This window comes from Elgaria multicarinata, chromosome 3 (assembly GCF_023053635.1).
Source record: "Elgaria multicarinata webbii isolate HBS135686 ecotype San Diego chromosome 3, rElgMul1.1.pri, whole genome shotgun sequence".
Lineage (NCBI taxonomy): Eukaryota > Metazoa > Chordata > Lepidosauria > Squamata > Anguidae > Elgaria > Elgaria multicarinata.
In genome coordinates this window covers 65,351,420-65,374,113 of record NC_086173.1, presented here as the reverse complement: position 1 = coordinate 65,374,113, position 22,694 = coordinate 65,351,420, and the positions used below count along the sequence as shown (strand labels likewise).

The window sequence follows — 22,694 nt, the reverse complement described above, 5'->3', positions numbered from 1 at the left end:
CCTTTGGCTCTCCACACCACTGGAATGCTGCCCCACAAGAACTTCTCTGAAACTGAATTCAGCCCTTGATCCGAAAGAGTTTGGGCACCCCTGCTTTGCTCAGGATCCCATTCAGTTCAATGGCATTACTTCATAGTAAGTATGCATAGAACAGCAGCCTTGTGATGAGATCCTAAGTAGGTCTGCTAAGAAAAATCCCCACTGTTCAATCACTACCCAGCAAAAGGCCAACCCATAGTTACTTAACAGTAACTCTCAGTGATTCAATGGGAGTCCCAAGGTGAGCCCTCAATGGGAGTCTCCAGGGGAACCCTCAACACTTTAAAGGCTCTGTTACAGTCTTTAAAAACAACAATGCTAATGTCTATCACAGTACAGTAGCAGGTACAATATGTGGAGTGAACGGAAAAGCAAGTAAATGAATGAAGGTAATGAGAAATAAGCATGAATACCAGCCACAACTCTCGCGGGAACAGATTCTTTGTTGATCCAAAACACAACTTGAGAAAGGATTACAGTCATAATGCATGGAATGTATGTCTGAATGAGATAGTAGCCTATTTTCTTTGTAGATGGAAATAGAGCACCTGAAATGAATATTCACCTAAAAGAAATACACAAGCAATGAAAAAGGAGGAGGAATGGAAGGACGCAGAGGGGGTTCCGACAGTGATCATTACACCCGCATACCAAAAACTGTCCTAGCTGGAACAGACTCCTTATTAATCCAGAAAGACACCTGTGAAAGGATGACTGTCATGATGCAAGGAGTATATATCTGTATCATGAAGTAGCCCATCTTCCTTTGTAAGTGGAAATAAACAGTCATTATTACGTATTCACCTGTTAGGAAACAAGTATAGCAGCATTATCTTTGTCCATGTATTATACAGTCTTGGACAATTGTAAATAAACAGATTCCGCCTGGCGCCTACACTGTACTCCTTTCATCGCCAGCTGAAGACCTTTTTATTCACTCAGTATTTTAACACTTAATTTTAACTTAAATTTAAATTATACTGTTTTAACTCTGTATTTTAACCTTATATCAATTTTGCTGCGTGGTTTTATCCTGGTTGTGCTTTTTATATTGTATTTTGTATTTGTGTTTTAACCTGTTAACCTGTTGGTTGTTTTATGATGGTTTAAATTTTTGTGAACCGCCCAGAGAGCTTCGGCTATTGGGCGGTATAAAAATGTAATAAATAAATAAATAAATAAATAAATAAGTAGGATTGTGCGCATTCAGCATTAAAAAAAATGTAAAGAAAAGCTGAATGGGAAAAACCTGAATAAAATTATGCAAATGAATAAATCTGCATATTTTATCCATTTGTCTTTTTTCTATTTTGCTTAATTCATTCTAGTTTTCCTTTGAGCATGTCTACAACGGGGAGGAGAGGGGAGGTGGAGGATCTCGCGATATGCTGATTGCGGGATCCTCCCCCTGGGTTCACACAGAGTGTGCAACGTCCAGGGAGGAAGGAGGACATCACGCCCACCATTTTTTTTAAGGACACAGGAGCTGGGGCACACCTTCACTCCAACAAAAAAGTTTTTTTAAAATAAAAAGCCCCAACCCCACTCACCCCTGATGGCCCTGGATTCCACCTGTCCCGGCTCCTTCCCTCTGATGACCCCCGCTACTAGCAGGGAGGAGAGAAGCCGGGATGGGCGGCTGATGGTCCTCAGGATCATCCTGGGACCACGGGGGGAAAACGCAAAAAAAAGGTATGGCAACATCCCGGGGAAAAGGAGGGATCATTCCTCCCTGCTCCCAGGATCCCCCGTGCATCATGTGGATGTACAGGGACGATCCCCGGGATATCACCTGGTGTAGACATGTCCCTTGTCATTAGGAAGGGACTATGAGCTACATAGAGCACACTAAAGCCATGCCCATGTGGAAGTTCTATTCAGTCGTGTTTTCATCTTCTCAGATTCTAGCAGGCATTCCCCATAATGTTTCAATCATAAACTTCACAGTCATATGGGCTAGAAACTTCCTTTTTTATAATAAAAAAGAGACTCTTGGGAAGCTGAATTCTGTCCCCGATTGCCATCCCACATTTTTTTTCATGTGCATCTGCTGTGCACATCAGCTTCAAATAATTAGTTTTATTTATTTTGCTTTATAGGTAGACCTATATCTAAAGCTTAGAGGCAAAAGCTGGATCTGAATTGCCCATGACAGAGCACCCATCTTCAGCCTAAAATTGCCTGCTGCATGGTAGCAAAGTGAGTAGGCCTGGAATTGGAAGCAGTGTTCAGAACTCCTAGCAATGGCATTCTTAACATTCTCCCTGAATAATTAGGATTTGGGGCATGGGCACCATTTAACATAAGGATGACAACTCACACTGTGTGCATGTAAAAGCACTGTGCTTATCAATCTTTGAGAGGAAGCCAGTGGAACTTCTCCACCAGATTCCGACTGGCCAAGTGCACTAAATGTGATCAGAAACGGGAACAGGGTTGCTTCAGTGGCCATTTTCCAACGTTAGCACTCCACATGCAGCTGAGAGCTTACCTGTATTAGATTTTATTGTTTCACTAGAGACTGTTTGCCCTATCAGGTCATACTGGAGAAGACTGGAAGATTCTTGTGGTATTTCCACTGAATACAACGGTCCTTTTTTCCAGGTGTAAATAATCTCACTTTTAGGATAGGCATCTGAGTCAGAGAGAGAGAGAGAAATCTTTGTTATGTATTAATGACACTTAACTCTCAGTGCCAAAATAAGCAGCAAATCTGTAGTTTCACAGGTGCTGTAAGAGCACACGGTGTAGTGTGATCTTTGCTCTGTGAACTATTCTTCTCATAAACCAACTGTCCCGTTGCTTTACTAAGCAAGCATGTCCTCTGGACTCATTCACTTCTAGTTTGGAACTGGTCATAAAGTACTTTGGCTTCTGGAGTAAAATGTCTCAGTATTCCAAATAGAAGGAGAGGACTTCAGGCTATCATGGTTAAATTTACTTACCTCACAGTATATATGGGGAAGATGGACAACCCACATTCTATTTGCTAAAGTGAAAACTAATGATGCAAACATTTTGTACTTCTTCATTTTGCACTAAACTTTTGGTTTGTGTGCAACATTCAAATTAGTAGACCGTGGGGCTTTGAAACGTAAGAGGTACAACGGCTTTGAAATATAATTTATTTATTACATTTTTATACCGCCCAATAGCCAAAGCTCTCTGGGTGGTTCACATGAAAGAGGTACAATCTGTGCTTATTCTACATAAAACATCCACAAGAGATGTACAGTGCCCATTCACAAGTAGTATTATTCACCAATACATTTAAGCTTTATATAGAATTGGCACAGACTGCACCTCTTGCATTTTATAGCCACTTAGCCCCAATGGTTAAGTTAGCAGGTCTGAGATCTCATTGAAATCAATGGGACTTAAGTCACTAAGTCAGTCCTATTGATTTCAATGGGAGTGAAATGCAACTAACTTAGTGTGGATTTTTTTCTATAGACTGAATAGGTGGGTGAGTGGGCAATTTAGATCAACACTTCATGCATCTGATGGAATGTGTTCTTGTCCACAGAAGCTTATGCTACAATAGAACTGTAATCCTGGGCCCATTTTCCTGGAATAAGCCTCATTGAATTCAATAAGCCCCATCAAGCTCATTTGAGTAAGCCTGGATGGAAAGGGGTGTTGTCAAACTTAGTGCCACAAGATGCTGTTGTTTTTGCTGCAACACTTAACAGCTCTGGAAGTTTACAAGCAGGTGACACTTTATACCATGATTCCAACAAGACACCTGCCGCTTCCTTGAATTAACCTTTATTTCTAGCAATTTCAACAATGCATGATAAGTTACTGATGATACAAATGTATACAGAAGTCACTATATTTTCTATTTTTTTCCTCCAATATCACCAGTACACCTGAGGCTGAAAGGGAGGAGGTGTGGTGTCCTTAATTTAGGAGCAACTTCTGCATTGTAGAACAATTAGGTTTTTTGACCCCATCTTCAGGCATTCTCCCTCCTTCCACACTATCAGGTAAGAACTTTCATGACCCTTCAGAGTAGCCAGAGAGGAATGATGGTGGAGCCACTTCTACCTTCCAGACTAGGCTAGGAGTATTATTTTCTCTGTCAAAGTCATTAAGAAAGGAGAAATAGAAGCTGGAACTGAATCCAGACAAAATCCTTTCTTTTCCCTTCAGCTTGGGCAAGGAACCCTGATACAACTCATGACAAACGTGTTTTCACATCCTAATGCAAATTCCATGAGACAGCTATTTTACGCATGAAACATGATATCTTCCATCCCTAACTGGCAATTCCAGGGTTTAATATGGAATGTGAGTGCAGGTGACATGAGTGCAGCATGGCTTGCCAAGCTTCTGTCTCACTATTAACTCATCCCGAGGCAAATAGTTTGGCTAGAAAATAAGTGAAGGAAGACAGTGTATCTATCCACTTTCTTCTCCTGCACTGATCTAGCTTATCAAGAGTTTGTCATGAATGACTTGTTTAGTGGTGTGCCCAAACCCAGCTTTCTGGCTTGTCAAGGGAGAGACAAGCCAGAGAAAGAAGAGTACAGACAGGTAGCACAGAAGTGCCGAAATGGCGTCAGGAAGGCTAAAGCTGTGAATGAGCTGAGATTAGCGAGGGATGCTAAAAGCAATAAAAAGGCTTTCTTCAGATATGTGAGTAGTAAAAGACAGAGGAAAGAAATGGTGGTTCAACTGCTTAATGGTGCTACATAAATAAATAATAATAATAATAACAGATGACAAAGAAAAGGCTGAAGTGCTCAATTCCTACTTTGCCTCAGTCTTCTCCCAAAAGCGGGTCTATGAACCCCCTGGAAAAAGTGAAGCAGAAGTTGAGGGGGCAGGATTGCAGTTTGAGAGTGATAAACAAATGGTTAAAGAACACCTAATTTCCTTGAGTGAGTTCAAATCTCCAGGGCCCGATGAACTGCATCCTAGAGTAATGAAGGAGCTAGCAGAAGAACTCTCAGAACCTTTGTCTATTATCTTTGCAAAATCATGGAAGACGGGTGAGGTGCCAGACGACTGGAGGAGGGCTAACGTTGTCCCTATCTTCAAAATGGGCAAAAAGGAGGAGTCTGAGAACTACAGACCAGTCAGTCTGACATCCATCCCTGGAAAAATTCTGGAGCAGATTATAAAGAAGTCAATCTGTAAACACCTTGAAATCAATGCCGTGATTACTAGAAGCCAACATGGATTTGTCAGGAACAAATCCTGTCAGACTAATTTGATCTCATTTTTTGATCAGGTAACCTCCCTTGTGGACTGTGGGAATGCTGTGGACGTCATATATCTTGACTTCAGCAAAGCTTTTGACAAAATGCCCCATGATATTCTGATTAACAAACCAGCTAAAAGTGGGCTAGATGGAACAACTATTAGGTGGATTCACAGTTGGCTACAGAATCAGACTCAAAGAGTACTTATCAATGGAACCTGGAGAGAGGCAACGAGTGGGGTACTGCAGGGGTCCAGTGCTGGGTCCAGTGCTCTTCAATATTTTTATTAATGCTTTGGATGGGGAGGTGCAGGGAACACTTATCAAATTTGCAGATGACACAAAATTGGGTGGGATAGCTAATACCTTGGAAGACAGAAACAAACTTCAAAGTGATATTGATAGGCTGGAGTGCTGGGCTGAAAACAACAGGATGAAATTTAATAGGGATAAATGCCAAGTTCTACATTTAGGAAATAGAAACCAAATGCAGTTACAAGATGGGGGATACTTGGCTCAGCAATACTACAAACGAGAAGGACCTTGGAATTGGTGTAGACTGCAAGCTGAATATGAGCCAACAGTGCGATATGGCTGCAAGAAAGGCAAATGCTATTTTGGGCTGCATTCGTAGAAGTATAGCTTCCAAATCATGTGAGGTACTGGTTCCTCTCTATTCGGCCTTGGTTAGGCCTCATCTAGAGTAATGCGTCCAGTTCTGGGCTCCACAATTCAAGAAGGACGCAGACAAGCTGGAGCGTGCTCAGAGGGCAACCAGGATGATCAGGGGTCTAGAAACAAATTCCTATGAAGAGAGACTGAAAGAACTGGGCATGTTTAGCCTGGAGAAGAGACGATTGAGGGGAGACATGATAGCACTCTTCAAATACTTAAAAGGTTGTCACACAGAGGAGGGCCAGGATCTCTTCTCGATCCTCCCAGAGTGCAGGACACGGAATAACGGGCTCAAGTTCAAGGAAGCCAGATTCCAGCAGGCCATGAGGAAAAACTTCCTGACTGTTAGAGCAGTACGACAATGGAATCAGTTACCTAGGGAGGTTGTGGGCTCTCCCACACTAGAGGCCTTCAAGAGGCAGCTGGACAACCATCTATCAGGGATGCTTTAGGGTGGATTCCTGCATTGAGCAGGGGGTTGGACTCGATGGCCTTGTAGGCCCCTTCCAACTCTGCTATTCTATGATTCTATGAAATAACTCATGGTTTGTTGTAGAGTTGTTTCTCTGGCTTGTCTCACCCCTGACAAGCCAGAGGTCCAAGCTTTAGATATAGCACTAAACAACCTAGGAATGGCGAACACCCGAGTTGCTTAGCCCTCCCACCTGCAGTGGGAGCAACCAGCAACATGCACTAGCACTCTCGCTCACTCCCAATATGAACTGCGCTGTTGGAATAAGCATTTTATTCTTATGGTAGAGTAAGAATGTTAAGAAAGCATGACTTTACAGATATTTTTTCTATCTAATTAAAGTTAGCATACAACATATGAGTAACAATCAATAGGATAAGCAGGACAGGAACAGGGCAGCATTAATATTTTCTGCCTCCATGGACCAAGGCCATCTTCATCAGAAGACTCAATGCAACATCATTGGGGTCTAATATGGATCCCATCCCCAAATTCTATATGTCATAAACCAGGAGCATATCTTTGGACTACCAGTCACCACTAATGACCTCCAAATGGAAAAAGCCATACATAAACAAATTAAATTCTCCAACAATTTTGCAGAGGTGGAGTTCACCATTAGCAGTGGCTGTGGCACAGCTTCCTTCTTTTTTCCTAAAAGCTTCTGGGTTTTGTGCTACCACTGCAACTGCGTTGGCAACCTGGCCACCATTTTTCATCCTCTACAATGTCCCAAACCTAGTGTCATTCTGGTGCATTCTGGGGAACAAGGAGAAGACAGCCATTGGTGGTGGGGAGAGGGATGGCCAATAAAATTCTGCAAAGCGGCCCTCTATTTCCATGGGAGCAAGAAAGAGAAAAATCACAGAAAAAAGAAAGAGAAAAATCACAGAAAAATGTCTTCTGAGAAATTTTGGCTCAACTCTAGTTCCGAGTTGCTTCCCTTCCCCCAAGTTCTCTCAAGTATTACGGGTACATCTTGTCTCTAATGCAGATGCTTATAATATCACTACTTCTCCAAAAACCCTGTAGTGGGTGCAAGGAGGACTGTTGTATCCCACTCTGAGGAAGAGGCAGAGCTAGTACCATATCAAAACTTGTCTTCTAAATTCCCCCAAATTTTCTTCTCCTGTGAAAGAGGTGTTTGTTTTCTCAGGGTGTTTTAGAATTTCTTTTGATGATGTGTTTGAGCTTACCATTGCAAGATGGAGGATGGTGGTGTGTTTATTTTTTTTTTCTGCTATTACATATCACTCCATCATTCTGCTAGCTACCTGGCTGCTCGTGCTTCTTGATCAGAAAATGCCTCAAGGGGAAGGAGTTATGTCATACCATCTTCCCCTGGGCTTAAACTGAAATGCAGGAAGTCCGGAAGGCTGCAGGCCACCATGGGAATGATTTTACAATGAAATACAGGACACTTGCACATATTCCTTGGACACATCAGACACATTGTAACTATGATAAGCACAAGATGCCCACACTCCACCCATAAGAATTTCACTGAAATTTTCCTCTCTTGGAACCTTCCCTTCCAATTTTTGGTTGGAAAACTGTGGAAGATATTTTCAGCACAGCACTAAAAGAAACCCCATGCTCAATTTAATTTTCCCAAATTATTAAAGGAGCAATTCTATGGGATGTGCCCTGGGTACTTATAAGCCTCCAAATTCAGAGGTTTATATGTATCCAATGCAGAACAAGGTGCCTTCCATTCTGAATTTTAGCTAGATGGGAGATTTCACCCATCTAACAGAGGCTTTAGGGAGGATGAGGGAAGGAGGCTCAGAAAGGCTGGGGATACCTCATAGGCCCACATCGCCAGTCTCCTACCCTCTCCACTCCTGGGAATGCCTTCTTTCCCCCATCTCTGCACTCCATTTTGCAAATACAGAGAGGTAGCCAGAGTGACTCTCACCACACTGGCTACAAAGGGGCAGTGGGGCAAGCAAGGATCCAGGAAACCGAACATTTCTGTGTCCCACCAGATGTTGTCTGGGGGGGGGGCATAGGATTGTTCCTTGCACTGTTGTTGTTTCTGAAAAACAAAAAACAATGAGGTAAGAATTCTTTCTTCAACTAATTGCATTGTTCAAATGATAATTTCATAACTGAAGCAGTATCAGCAACACGCGATACATATGGAAAGAGATAATCTCTACCAGTATACCCTATTGCTTCAATTATAAATGATGGGCTGTTTTAGCTTTGATGACCATCTGGAGAAGTGTAAGATTTGGCAAAATAATGTTCTTAACAGGAATGAAGAATTACTCTCAGATAATAAAGCAAAGTCTTATGACCAAATTACTAATTAATTTGATTAGCAAAACTTTTATTTTATCAGTACCGTCAAATATGCCCTTGTCTAATATGGCAAAGGCAAAACATTTTATATAGTCACAGAGCAATCCTATGACTCCTCAGACAGTTTGAGGAGCCATAACTTGAAACAGATTCCCACCTCCAATACAATAGACACAGCTACAACCTTAGGGGCAGGACTCCAAGTATGGATGCAACAGTGTCCTCAGAAGAGATCAGGGAGGCTGAAAAGGGGGTGTTCCAGTGGGAGGGAAGAGGAGAAGAGCAGAGGCCTGAGGGCTGTCCAAACGCTCAGAAAGCCCCGGGGTGGGGGCGTGGCAGCGATTATATGACAACGCTGCAGTCGTACACCCACACCAGGGCTTTCCGCCAAAGCTGTGGAGAAAAACCCCTCACCTTGATTTTTTAATCCGGAGCAAGGCAAGGACACGCAAGATGGTCTGGTGTCTCAGCAGAGGTGTGGACAGGCAATGCCTGGTGGAAGGCAACCTGTGATTGGTTGCCTTCCACCAGGAAGAGAGCGGGTGTGGCTCTGGTACCCAGATGGCCACTCAGAAACCCCGTGATCCCTTCTTGGCATGGAGATTACCCGACACCAGTCCAGGGGAGGGAAAGTGTAGGGTTTTCTAGGGATGCGGCACCAACCCAGTGCCCTGAAGACACCTTCCTGGATTCATTTACAAGAAACAATTCTGTATTTATTAATTCTAGCTCGATGAATACATGCAAGAAAATGAAAATGTAATCAGGCCAAGGAAGAGAGGGCAGCTAAAAGTTATCTTCACAGTAAAATTAACGGCTTACCAAAAATCTGATAAGTGAAAAAAAGCAAAGGGAGACCAGTAGTGAGACATTTAACGTACGCTTTATCAAACAGTGCAAAGAATATGACTTTCTGAACTTAACTTACTCTTAATGTTGACAGAAACTGTGCTTGAAATTTATGTTTTTTGTGTTATACTAAGGTTGCTTATAATGATGTTACACTGTTGTTTGCTTGTATGTTGCCAACATTATAGTAATATGTATGCAAAAAAAATTCCATTCACTTCCTTAAAAAAATAAAATAAAAAAGGCACTGTACACATCTGGGAATTTATTAAACATGTCTACAACAGACATAGTCCAGAATAAAGGGAGATGTAAAGTGATGAAAGGCAGCTAAGACATGACTTGCGGATAGAAAGAACAGGCCAGACCAAAATTGCAATCTCTGGACCCGTCTGAGAAAACATGGATATGTTCAGGCTATGCAGCACTTTGGAAACAAGTACAATTTCGTGTCATTGGATGCTTCCAGATGGAGGGTTCCTAGCGCTACCAAACAGAAACCATTGTACTGCTATTCCCTTTTCCTCCTTAGTGGGTTTTTTTTCTGGGAAGAAAATATAGAAGAGGCAACAAAAAACAAGGGGGATAACAAATTGAAGACAGCAATCACTGGATCCCCTGTAAAATTCGGTGAATAAGATAGGGCAATTGCAGAATAAAAGCCTCATCTGAAAACACCCATGTATTCTTATCACTGTTCATCCAAAGATGCTAATATTATTCTTTCAGCTTCCTTAATCATCCATTTTTGACTTTGATTCTCTATTTCCCAGCTGTTGTATTAGTTCCATGCAATTCTAACAGGCTACCAGGATGACCAAATTTAATCCAATCTTTCTGCTTCTATGAAAGTTTTGAGTTTATTGTGGTGCTTTTTTCCCCTTTTCCCTCTGAAAAAGGACACAAGGGCTTTCTCTTGGTGCAATGGTTAGAGTGTTGGACTAGGAGTGGAAAACCTGGTTTCAAAACTCCACTCAGCCCTGAAGCTCACTGAGTGACCTCAAAGGAGTGATCCCCTCTCTTTCTCTCTTTCTCCTCTGGCTGACAGGGTTGTCGCAAGAAAAAAATGGGATGGGGGAAACACTGTATAAGCCACTTTGAGCTCCTTGGACGAAAGTGGGATATAAACATAATAAATAGTGTAGTTTTCTATTCAAAGTATGCTGCTTTTTAAAAACTGACACAAAAACAAACACCAAAGACCTTTTTTCACTCTGGAGAAAATTACAAGTTACTCCCATGGCCATCATATAACACTATGATGGCTACAGTTCAGGAACTCTATCAGATTGCCCTGCTTTGAATAACTATCCTATTTACTTATTTAAACATTTGTATCCCGCCCTATATCACTGGGATCTCTGGGCGGCGTACACGCTAGAAGATGGTAGTATAAAATGATATGTAGGCAATGGAGGTCACATGACAAAGTACTCCAAAACAAAATGAACGACCAATGATAGCACATCCAGTCTATAGATTTTTAAAATATATATAAAACAGATTTTTAAAAAATGTGGAATATTTTTGGCATAAAACACCAACTTTGGTCCCAAATAAGAGTATGCTACAACACCACTTGTAAACTGAGGCAATCAGGAACAGGCCTCAATGGCTCTGTTCTAGCTCAGTGTATAAGTTTATAAACAGCACTGTAGCAAACTCGTATTTGTGACCAGAGCTGGCATTTTATGCAGAAACATTTCCCATTTTTAACATTTATTTATTTTTAAAGAATCTATAAATTTATGAACTGGATGTGCTATCACTGGTCATTTGTTTTGATTTGAAAATTATAGTGTAGTGAATTCTTTCTTTAATGGCCTATTTTTAAGTGATATGCTTGCTTTATTTATTTATTTATTACATTTATATACCACCCCATAGCCAAAGCTCTCTGGGCAGTTTACAAAGATTACAAATATTAGATTAAAAAGACTGAACATTAAAAAAATCAAAATACAAATTTAAAAACATAAACATAAAAACAGCTAACAATTTTTAAACATTCAGCTAGGCCAGAGCTCGTTTAGGAGTCAGTTAAAACTCAATATATGCTTTTAAATGCCTGAGAGAAAAGTAAAGGCTTAACCTGGAGCCAAAAAGATAACAATGTTGGCGCCAGGTGGACCTCATCGGGGAGATTGTGCCATAATTGAGGAGGAACCACAGAAAAGGCCCTCTCCCTTGTTGCCATTCTCCGAGCCTCCCTTGGAGTAAGCACCCAGAGGAGGACTTTAGATGCTGAGCATAGCATACGGGTAGGTTCATGTCGGAAGACGCATTCCGTCAGGTATTGTGGTCCCAAGCCGTGTAAGGCTTTATAGGTTAAAACCAGCACCTTGAATCACGCTCAGAAATGCACAGGCAGCTAATGCAAGCAGGCCAGAGTCAGTCTTACAACCTTCTGGTCCCTGTTACCAATCTGGCCGCTGCATTTTGCACAAGCTGCAGCTTCTGAACCGTCTTCACAGGCAGCCCCACGTAGAGTACATTGCAGTAATCTAACTTTATTTGATTTTATTCACTTCATTTGTAGCCTACCTTTCTACCAAGAAAATAGCACAATCTTCTGTAGCTGTTTTAAATGCCAAAAGAAAATTACAAACAGCAGTGTATCAAGGGCCTTAAATTCTACAAGCTAAGCTTTGCTTCTACGGAAAGATATGAACTATTTGCAGACTTACAACTCCCAAACTTCAGTGGACAAGCATGCCCGTCCATAGGGAAGTTTACCAGACGCATTGGACAGTCAGCATTAATGGTAAGTCTAAAAAGGACAAGAGAAGAATTGAGTTGAGCTGAATCACTGCCAGCAGACAAATACATACAAGAAGAAAAAGTAGGGACAGTTCTTACCTCATTGTGTAGAGAATGGTGCCATTCTGCATTATCCTGAAAAGTTTGTTAGGTGTCGTCATATTGTGAGCAATTGACTTCTTTCCATTTCTAAAAAAGGTGTCTGGTGTCCATATTTTACTGACCATCAAGTTGTTCAATCTCAGAATATCAGTGGGTCCACCAAATTTCAACCTCTCATCAATCCATGTTTGCCGAAAGAAAACATCCATGGTATATTCCTATAGGAAAAGAAATCAGTCAAAGTCTGTTGAAGGCCACATTCCCTCAAGGGCAATGTGTCAAGGGGCCTACAATGCTGGTGGTAGACTAGGCCAAAACCAGAGGTGGGCAAGGCCGGAGCCAAAGCCGAGTGGGCCCACTTCCTTGTCTCCCTTTCTACCACCCACTTTTTTCTGTTTCTCGCCCTCTGACACCCCCTTCTCTCCCCCACCATCTCCTTCTTCATCCTCTCACCCCCAAGTGGACTGTCACATAGAAGGCATAGATCACTCTTGCCAGAGGACTAAATGGAGCACTTGCCGAGGGCTTCTGAAACTTGGCTGAGGGCTGCATGAAATTAGGGCAAGGGCAGCCCAAGGGTCTCAGGTTGCCCATCCCTGCTTTATAGTAACAGTATATGGTGAGAAAGCTTATGCGTTTATGTGAACCACATTTCATTCACTACTTAATCACTTTAATCCTATTATCCTTAAGTAGTTACTTAAAAGGAGCCAGCCTATGAAGGGGGAAATAATATCCTATTTCCTTAATCAGTTCATGAAGAATAGCCCCAAATTAATCATGAATGGATAATTTGCTATCAGTAAAACAGAGGTCTTAATGTGTATTCACAAAACAGAATGTAATTCCCCAATAGTAATATCTTAAAAGAGATACGTGACACCAATTTAGGACAAGGTAAGTTTTTAGTAAAGGTTTAGATTTAATGGGGTTGTGAGTGTAAAAGCTTTCCTGGAATGAAAGCCAAGAAAGTGGGTGGGAACAGACTGACTGGATTTTAAAAGATTCATTTTGAGATTATGTATGACAAGAGAGGATTTTAGAGGGTCGGGCTATAAACAAGAAAGGGAGGGGCAGCCCAAAACAACTTGCTTCCTGGAACAAAGCCCAAATGTCCCCTGTACCTGCTGGGACCATTATTCTAAAAAGTCTTGCTGCATAATTCAGGCACCCTCCCAGCCCTATTGTGCCACCTGAAGAAGGTTGCTCCACCCTGAAGAAAGGGGCCTTGGTAGGCACCTACGGGAGCAAAAGAACGAAACCATTATTTGTCTGTCTCCTTTTTAACTGGTGCACTTTGTCATTATATTTTGAGAGCCTTCTGGACAACATACTGTGTATTGGTATTGGTATTATTAAACTTACAATAACAATGTGTTTTGTCCTCTAAATTCCCACCAAGGCCAGATCTACACCAAGCAGAATATAATACTTTGGAAATGGTATATGGAATGTGTCATGGACCCCAACAGTTGTCAGTGCACTTCCATACTGTTATAAAGCAGCAGTGTAGATCTTGCCTAAGGGTGTTGCATCGTCAAAACCTTACCTACGTAACACTAGTTCAAATGCATAGGATTTGCACAACAGCCCAACCCCTTGCTTTGCGCTATTCTCATTCATTTTCAATGAGGGTTACACGGAACATATTAGTGGTGGTTACTATTATACTCAATGGCTGGGTTTAGATGCAATACTAAACTATGGTTTACAATTAGAAGAATGAGCCTTGGGTTTATCAGTCTCCCTTTTCTCTTTCCTCATATACACAATGTAGTTAATAGTTAACTAAAGCTAACCAACTTCTAATGAGTTGCTGGGAGCAGTCATTAGGAGATTTGGGGCAAAGTGTCATCAGCATGCTGAGCTCTCTTTCTCTGTAACATCTGAATAGCAAGAGGCCATGCACATTCTGAACTGATGCCTGGATTCAGTTATGGACTGGATGACGGCCTATAAATTGAAACTAAATCCTATCAAGACAAAGATCCTATGGGTGGGTGGCTCTCAGGTCCAGGAATTGAGTTGTACATTAGCACCACATCTGCTAAACTGAATTGAAACAGAAGTGAATGCTTCTGATCTCTTCCTAATGGCCATGCTAGAGAAGAAGAGGGGAGTGGGAACCTCAAGAGCCCTTCACATAATGCTAAACTATGTGTAGTTTATTCTCACATCTGAATGTACCACTCTGCATTCTCTTTGATAGGGCAGGCTGTAACTCTGAGTAGATAAACTCGTTATAAAAAGCATCATTTCAGCGGTCCCCCTATCATTTAATCCCTGACCCCCCAAAACCCTTGCTAACTTTTATAGCATTACATATTTAAAAAGGAAAAAAAAAGAACTGATGTCATTCATCTTTGAGAGATTACACTCCATATTTCAAATCCTTTCTGAGCGCATTACTGTGCAGTTTGCAAGAACTTTTCAAAATCCTTTGTAGGTAAAATGGCCTACGTGGGCAGACAAAAGAAACCCAAGGCCAGAATTTAGGTTTGGGGGGGTGGAATCACACATTTCATTGGCCTGACTTTGACCATATCCTCAACTGCAACTGTGCAATCCAATACAGGTCTCAGAACCAAGTCACAACAAATTTCAGAGAGGCTTACTCCCGGATAGAAAACTGCAGCCTACGTCTCACTGATTTCAGTGGGAGCTACAGGCACGATTTCAGCCTTAAGATGATTGATAATTGATGGCAGGCACAACATGAAGAAAATTCTAATTAAGAATTGGGTTCCAGAATGAACGGGGTCCTAATGACACTGGGGAGGAGGGCCAGGGTTTATGCTATGTAGCAGAAACACACACACATGCTGATGACTCAAGCACTGGCTCCATAATGAAGCGCCTGTTGCCATCTGCTCTTGCACTGAGCACAGGAAACATTCCCTTGCTTAGCGTGAGGCGGGCCTTTGGCCAAGTTTCCCCTCCCCGCCTCTGAGTTCTGCTGCTATGCAATTCTCTGCATTGTGGTTGAGGTGCAAGCGCCTGCAATCTGCTTATAGCGCTGATGCCCTCTTAACCGACAAACCCTCCTTCCCGCTCAGTAAGGCCGGAGAGGATCTAAAATGCCCACCCATTTGCATTGCGATGGAAGCCTTTCATTTAGACGCCTGCTTTTAACAGGCCACCCCGATTCCCACAAACAGGCACTGGCACACTGAAGAGGAAAAAAAGGGGAGGACCCGCTTTCCCCCCTCCCCAGCCCATCAGTTATGCAAAATAGTTCCTCCATGCGGCCCCACAACGAGAAATACATTGCCGGGTCCCTACAAGGCAGAGATTGTCAAGAAGATTAAAGCGAGTAATCTGCTCTAATGACAGTCCACTCAGATGCCACCGTAATGAATCCTAGAAAACAGGGGCAAGGCAGCTCCTCTGCAACTGAGGGGCCTGAGGGGTGCGGAGGAGAAGGGGGGGCACCCACTGTGATTCCAGACGCCAAGCAACTGCTGGGGAGGGGGCATTCAGAGGAGGGGGTGCGTGCGAGGGTGCAGTCTTACCATTTCCACGTCTGATACAGGACCAAAGCTGGTCACGTAGATGTCTGTCTTGACTTCCGTCACCGCTCCTGGGAAGCAGTTTAGGGGGGGGGGGAGTTTGCAAGAGCACCAGGGTGGACAGGAGGGACGGAGAGGGGTGAAGGAGAGACTTCAATAGATGAATTGTGCATTTGATCAAACCCAAAACACCGAGGGCTTGTTTTATGGCCGCGCTTCCCTCCCCCATAATCTTTCCCGCCCAACAACAGAGCCACCCGGTTTGCACCGCACGGCAGTTTTTTAAAAAAATCCAACTTCTTTGCACGCACTTTGGAAAGAGTTTTCTTTTGCCCAGATCTGAAGTGCAGCGCTGGGAGAAGGGGAGAGAGAGCGCGGCTCGGCCGCGCATCCCTGGGGGAGTGGGTGGGTGCAAGAAGAGGCGGGCGGAAGCCCACCCAAGGGATTGGAGAGCGCAGGGGCTTCAGCCCGACTCTTGGAAATCTATCTGGGGCTGCAGTCCTATCCCATTCACACACACCCTTCCCTGGGACTAAGCGCCACTGCCCTCCGTGGGGCTTACTTCCGAGTAGGCATGGAAAAGGGCTGCCCTGCCGGCCTCCTCCTGACACGCCGAACAGTGGAGGCCCCACGGTGGCTCTATGGGACTCCCTCCCTCAAGTGAGCGCGCCTGAGGCTGCGGCCTCGGCCCTCGGCAAGGATGGTCCGGTTAGGGAGCTGCAGCTTTAGACGGAGAGGGAAGGTCAGGTGACGAACATTCACTTTCAGAGGGAGGAAAGTGGGGGAGGAGTGCAAAGAGACTGGGCACACCTGGACTGCCTCTGCCTCCAAAGCCAGGTCGGAGCCGGTTGTCATAGCCGTCCAGGAGCTTGTCCAGGATTCGGGAGATGTTCTCTGCGTAGAGGTCGCCCTCGTCGGCTGTGGCGTCCATCGCCAGGACCTGGTCGAGGCTGCAAAGGCAATCCAAGAGGTCATCCGGCTGTCGCCGCCCTGGGCGCCTCACAAACAAAGTTGCTTCTCTCTTCTGATCGACACGCAGCCATCCCGGACGTGCCCCGCTCCCCCTTCGACCAGGAAGGAAGAGCAGTCCTGCCCCCAGTCCTACGGAACTCGAGCTTTACTTACCATGCAGTGAGGCATATCCAAGAGAGCCACCAAGCCATGCCTGCGGGCTGCCCGAGACCCTGATGCCGACCTGGTCAACTGGAGCAAGTCTCGGAGCCCATCTTCCTTCCTGACTTGGTCCTCCCCCTCTGCTTTGTCCTTACTCCCAGTAGTAAACCTGAATGCCGGTTTACTAGTGGCCAAGTGCAGATGGACTTGGGCTGACCTCCCCACTCCCTTGTAGCCCCACCTTCTTGGGTCTCCTCTTCCCCGTGTGTGTGTGTGTGTGTATGGTCTCTGATATTCCCCCACCGTCCGTTCAGCCTCATCTGAGTGCTTCAGTTGTGGAATTACTGTTTGAAGGGACGGTGCCTGGTCGGAGTGCAGTGACAATAATCGAATAAGGCATTAGGGGAGATTAAAAGGAAGAAATCCAGTGCTAGTTTTGGCATGGAATTAGCAGGGACCCGTTAGGAAATCTGGAAAAGCGCTGGCATCTTGCTGATAGAGATTATGCTAGAAATGGCCTCAGCTTTTATTATTTTTATGATTCACAGGGAGATTATTATGCAGCCTGTGCATCATTAGAACCTCTCTCTCTCTCTCTCTCTCTCTCTCTCTCTCTCTCTCTCTCTCCCCCCCTCTTCCCCCCTCTCTCTCTGTGTGTAAATTTGTTTGTCCGGTTTGCTATTTTCTGCCCTTTGGATACTGAACTGTGACCAGGCCTTACACCCTGATTTAGACATTTTCCTTAGTAGTGACAAGTGCAGGTATGCTACCAAATACATGTACATGGGGGAAATAATAAGGTTGGTGTTTTGATCTCCATCTGGGCCGTAACATCTTATTGAAGTCGGTCCTGTTGCCAGGACTGCACAGTGTATCTTGCTATTCATTATGTAAAATGATAAGAATCGCTGCCAGCCAGATCCCTAGCTCAGCAAAATCTGAAGCAAGGGGAGGTTTTTTTTTGGGGGGGGGGGGGGTTATAATTTTTTTTTATTATTGATAATTTCACATCTTAAAATACAATCACATAATACAATTACCACATAAAAAAAATAAAATACACAAACTTACATCGCTTATAATTCCAAGTTATACTTATCTACTTTCCATAATCACATAACATATCATAAATGCTCCCCACCACCTTTCGGGATCTATTCTTGCTTCCAAAATCTCATTGTTTCTTCTGGGGAGTTTTAAGCTGATAGGAGCAAATAGGTTTGAATCCCAAGTCCTTCCATTTAGGCAGGCCATGAAAAGGCTTTAATCCATTATATATCTGGAAAATATCAGTTGATTTATTTATTTATTTATTTATTTATTACATTTTTATACCGCCCAATAGCCGAAGCTCTCTGATTAACTGGCTGTGCTTAAAGCACAATGTAACTGTTGATATAATCTTATGCAAACTCCCTTGGGAGGAAGTTCTTTAAACTCAGTGGAGGTTTACATTTGTGTAAACATGGTTAGGGTTAGGCTGCAAGCAAGTCAAGTAAGTCATGGCTCAGGGCCACATGAGGGTTTTTTAAATATGGAGATAGCTAAGAAGTAAGATAACTAAGATGAAATTGCTTTGGCTTAAATAAGTTGAAAAGTCTGGTGTGACTTACAGCACAGTTGCCTTAGATAGAGAAAGCATGGCAATGCAGCATTTACATTGGAGGCAATAAGCGTAAGCTAGAACCAGTTCAAAAGAAGTTCAGATCAATTTACTTTATTAGTTCTTTTATACACTTCATCAGAGAAGGCTATTTAACGCAGTTTAACTACAAGCACCCCCTAACGATAGGTGAAACCCTTCCTATTATAATGCAATACATATTTTTCTCTTTATTTTTTACTAGCTGTACCCTGCCACGCGTTGCTGTGGCTCAGTCTGGTTAAATTGAAAAGAAAGAAAAGACAAAGCGGATGTTTCTAATATGTTTAATTTCACAATGCTTGTGGATATACAATATTTTTAGTTGTTCCATTGTCTGTGTAGATGTAGAGATTGTCTGGTTTGCCGACTCTAGAACATGCAACATATAATTGTCCATGTGAGAAGCAATCTGTGTCTAGATCTAAACCGCACGATTCTAAAGATTGGCCCTGAGCTTTGTTGATGGTGATTGCAAACGCCAATCGAATTGGGAATGGCAATCTCTTAAATTGAAATGGCATATCTGTTGGAATCATAGGAATGCGAGGAATGAGGACATCTTCACCTTTGAAAGGTCCTGTCAAGATTGATCTCCGACTATAACAATTGCCACTTCGTCTATAGTTGGAGCATTGAATCTTCGCACATGTTCTCCAGCAGGCGTTTTGTCAGCATGAATAACAATCTTGTGTGTATCAGATGGCATCATATCAATTGCTGTTTTGAACAAATGTACTAAATTGTTTTTTTCGTGAAGTAGCTGTTGCAGTTTTGAAACGATGGACCTTTTTATGCCGGTATAAATTCCGCAGCGTGCATTCAATTCATCATTGCCATCACCAATGAAATACATTTGTAGGAATTTATGTTGACTATCTTGAAATGGAAGGAAGGAGCCGGCTTTATGATAAATTTGTCCTTTGACTTTGAAAGTTGGCATAAATGGAGCTGTGATGATTTCTGCGCCGAACGACGTCATTTGGAAGCAAGAGTTGTATTTCCTGATGTTAGATAGGAAATGCTTTGATTCTGCGGTATATCCGGCAAGCAAAGTTTGTAATGGCTCTGGTGGTTCTCCAAGTTGAGGCAGTTTAATTTTTCCAGCAGCGCAACACATTCCTTTTGTTTCTCCATTAAATTTAAGAGCCTTGCAATAAGGACACACTTCAGTCATAGTGCCAATGAGAACATGCCACCTCAAACTATAATCATCAGCTGGGTTGTACCGGAATGCAAGGCGATTGTAATCGTGTGATTGTTTACCACAGAGTCGTGTTTGACGCTGATGTGCTGTTTCTCGTTGACGTCTTTCAGCCACTCTCAGCCTGTCGCGTTCATTCTGTTGAGAACAAAGCAGATCTGAAGCTGTAGAATGCGATTGGTGTGCTCGCAACCGTGCATCCTCAAGTCTGGCTGAACGTTGCTTGGTTGGTTCCTTGGCACGTATTTGAGGCATTCTTTTTCTTTTTTTCTCGTTTGCTGATGCCCGTTCTTCCTCAGTCTGATTTGCAATTTCTCGTCGCAGTGCTTCTGCTCTGCGCGTACAACAACCTAAGTGTGATCTTCTGCGAGGCATTATTTGGATGAAGTAAAGCAGATTGTTTGGTTTTTAAAAAAGGATGTTTTTACGGTGAGGAGGTTAGTGGAAACTCCTGGCAGTTACCTTTCTTCAGAACGTGTAACTGTCACAGGTGTGACATCTATATTCACTCAGCCAATTGTGAGAGAATATGCAAATAGGAGAGGAGGCAGAGGCAGTGGATTGGCCTACTGGTTGGCGATATCACAATGACTTATAAGAGCAAATAGGAGAGAACATGCAAATAGGAGAGAAGGCAGAGGCAGTGGATTGGCCTACTGGTTGGCGATGTCACAATGACTTATAAGAGCAAATAGGAGAGAACATGCAAATAGGAGAGAAGGCAGAGGCAGTGGATTGGTCTACTGGTTGGCGATGTCACAATGACCTATAAGAGCAAATAGGAGAGAACATGCAAATAGGAGAGGAGGCAGAGGCAGTGGATTGGCCTACTGGTTGGTGATGTCACAATGATCAGCAGGACTGGTTTTGAGGAGGCCTATTTCTTCGATTTTAAGACAAACCTTTGACCCCATAGAGAACATAGTTACATAACAACGCTCGTGTATTCGAACGCAACGCTGTGTCAAAATTTCAAAGCAATCGGTGAAGAACTTTCGGAGATATAAAAGCATGTTTTTATGGTGAGGAGGTTACTGGAAACTCCTGGCAGTTACCTTTCTTCAGAACGTGTAACTGTCACAGGTGTGACATCTATATTCACTCAGCCAATTGCGAGAGAATATGCAAATAGGAGAGGAGGCAGAGGCAGCGGATTGGCCTACTGGTTGGTGATGTCACAATGATCAGCAGGACTGGTTTTGAGGAGGCCTATTTCTTCGATTTTAAGACAAACCTTTGACCCCATAGAGAACATAGTTACATAACAACGCTCGCGTATTCGAACGCAATGCTGTGTCAAAATTTCAAAGCAATCGGTGAAGAACATTCAGAGATATAACGACAGTAACGAACGGTCTTTTTCATTTTTATTTATATAGATAGTATGGAGCCTCTGAATCTTGATACAGTATACAGCCTCAGCATGTTTTAATCTGGCCCTGGCTGTAATGGCTCAATCCTGCATATAATCAAGCACTTCTGGATTAGGATAGCCCCTATTTATTTATTTTATATCACCCTTTATCAATTTCAGGGCACCATTCATTCAATCAAACAATAGCAATATTAACAACAACTAAATAAATAAATAAATAACCAGTCTATGGAGGTACAAGTGCTATTGATTGCCAGAAGTGCTTTTTGAGGTGCAAGTGCTGTTGATTGCCAAGAGTGCTTTTTGCCAAATTTATAGCCCTATCTTGAGAAAGGTGATCCAGCCATATTGACACATTCCTTTGTTATGTTCACATTAGATTACTGAGATGTACTTTCCATTGGGCTGCCCTTGGAGATTATTCGGAAACTGCAACCCGGTACAGAATACAGCAGCTAGAATGCTTGTGAGAGTGAGGTCACTGGATCCTGTTATACCCATTCTGTATTGGTTGCGTGGTCTATTGACTGCAATAAATTGTTCTTGTTGTATTGGTTGCAGTGGCTGCCTACTTGTTTCCAGGCACATTTTAGGGTGTTGGTTTTGGCCTTTAAGGCGCAATCTCAGGGCTGAGCAACTTGTGGCCCTCCAAATATGCCACAGCCACCCCAAAGGCTACATTAGATACACAGAAGGGGTGAATGTTGAAAAGAATGGTGGATATGTATGGAGAGCAAAATTGAAACTAAAAGTAGTTTCATTCCATTACGACTGATGTGTTGTATCCCACCCTGACGGAAACCGCTGAAATGGGGTGGAACCCGCTGGTGAAACAATTTTGCCTCCCTACCCGGAAGCAACCTGTGCACCCCACCTCAGCTCTGGGGGACCCTCTGCCACAGTTTTGGTAGGGCTGCAATGGAGAGGAGAGCAAGAAGTCTGTTCGCACAACATTGGATTTAAGCCTATATTTTATTTCAAAATCTTTTCATAGGCATGTTCCAAATACTCCTTTCTGAACCGAGTTTGGGTTTATTGTATCATCTGATACGAATTCAAGCAATTGGTCTTTCCCCTTCCTTTGTTGTCCACAGTCTTTGTCTGATGGTAAACTTTGTGCATTCCTCAGCAACATAAATGTTTTGCCTGCCCTGTTTTTATACAACTCTGCTGCCATGGGGATAGAAAAGACTATCTAAATCAAAATAAACAGGTTTTCCTGCAGCTGAATAGATACCACTAGACTTGGAAGGACACAAATTCAGGATTCTTCTTTGAGCAATACTGTTTGTTCTTCTAATGCCAATTTAAAAAGGCAGAACATGCCTTTCAGGCCCACTGTCAACCAGACATTTGGATTTATAGCAATATTTCAAGAAGTGAAAACCAATCTCATACTTTATGATCTTTCTAAGGCTTTGGATTTTTTTTCCCTTTC

General features: G+C 42.9%; 1 protein-coding gene across 1 annotated transcript in view; it reads right to left on the bottom strand.

Annotated features, from left to right (window-relative positions):
- GABRA6 (gamma-aminobutyric acid type A receptor subunit alpha6) overlaps positions 1–17,578 on the bottom strand; it is a 48,466-nt gene extending 30,888 nt beyond the window's left edge. The window contains exons 1-7 of the mRNA XM_063120553.1: positions 17,048–17,578; positions 16,733–16,872; positions 15,926–15,993; positions 12,411–12,631; positions 12,239–12,321; positions 2,531–2,674; positions 691–843 (exon numbers count right to left, since the gene is read on the bottom strand). Of these exons, the coding sequence (XP_062976623.1) occupies positions 691–843; positions 2,531–2,674; positions 12,239–12,321; positions 12,411–12,631; positions 15,926–15,993; positions 16,733–16,872; positions 17,048–17,085 (847 nt within the window). The 5' untranslated portion in view covers positions 17,086–17,578. The remainder of the gene's footprint in view (positions 1–690; positions 844–2,530; positions 2,675–12,238; positions 12,322–12,410; positions 12,632–15,925; positions 15,994–16,732; positions 16,873–17,047) is intronic.
- Positions 17,579–22,694: the final 5,116 nt, after the last annotated feature.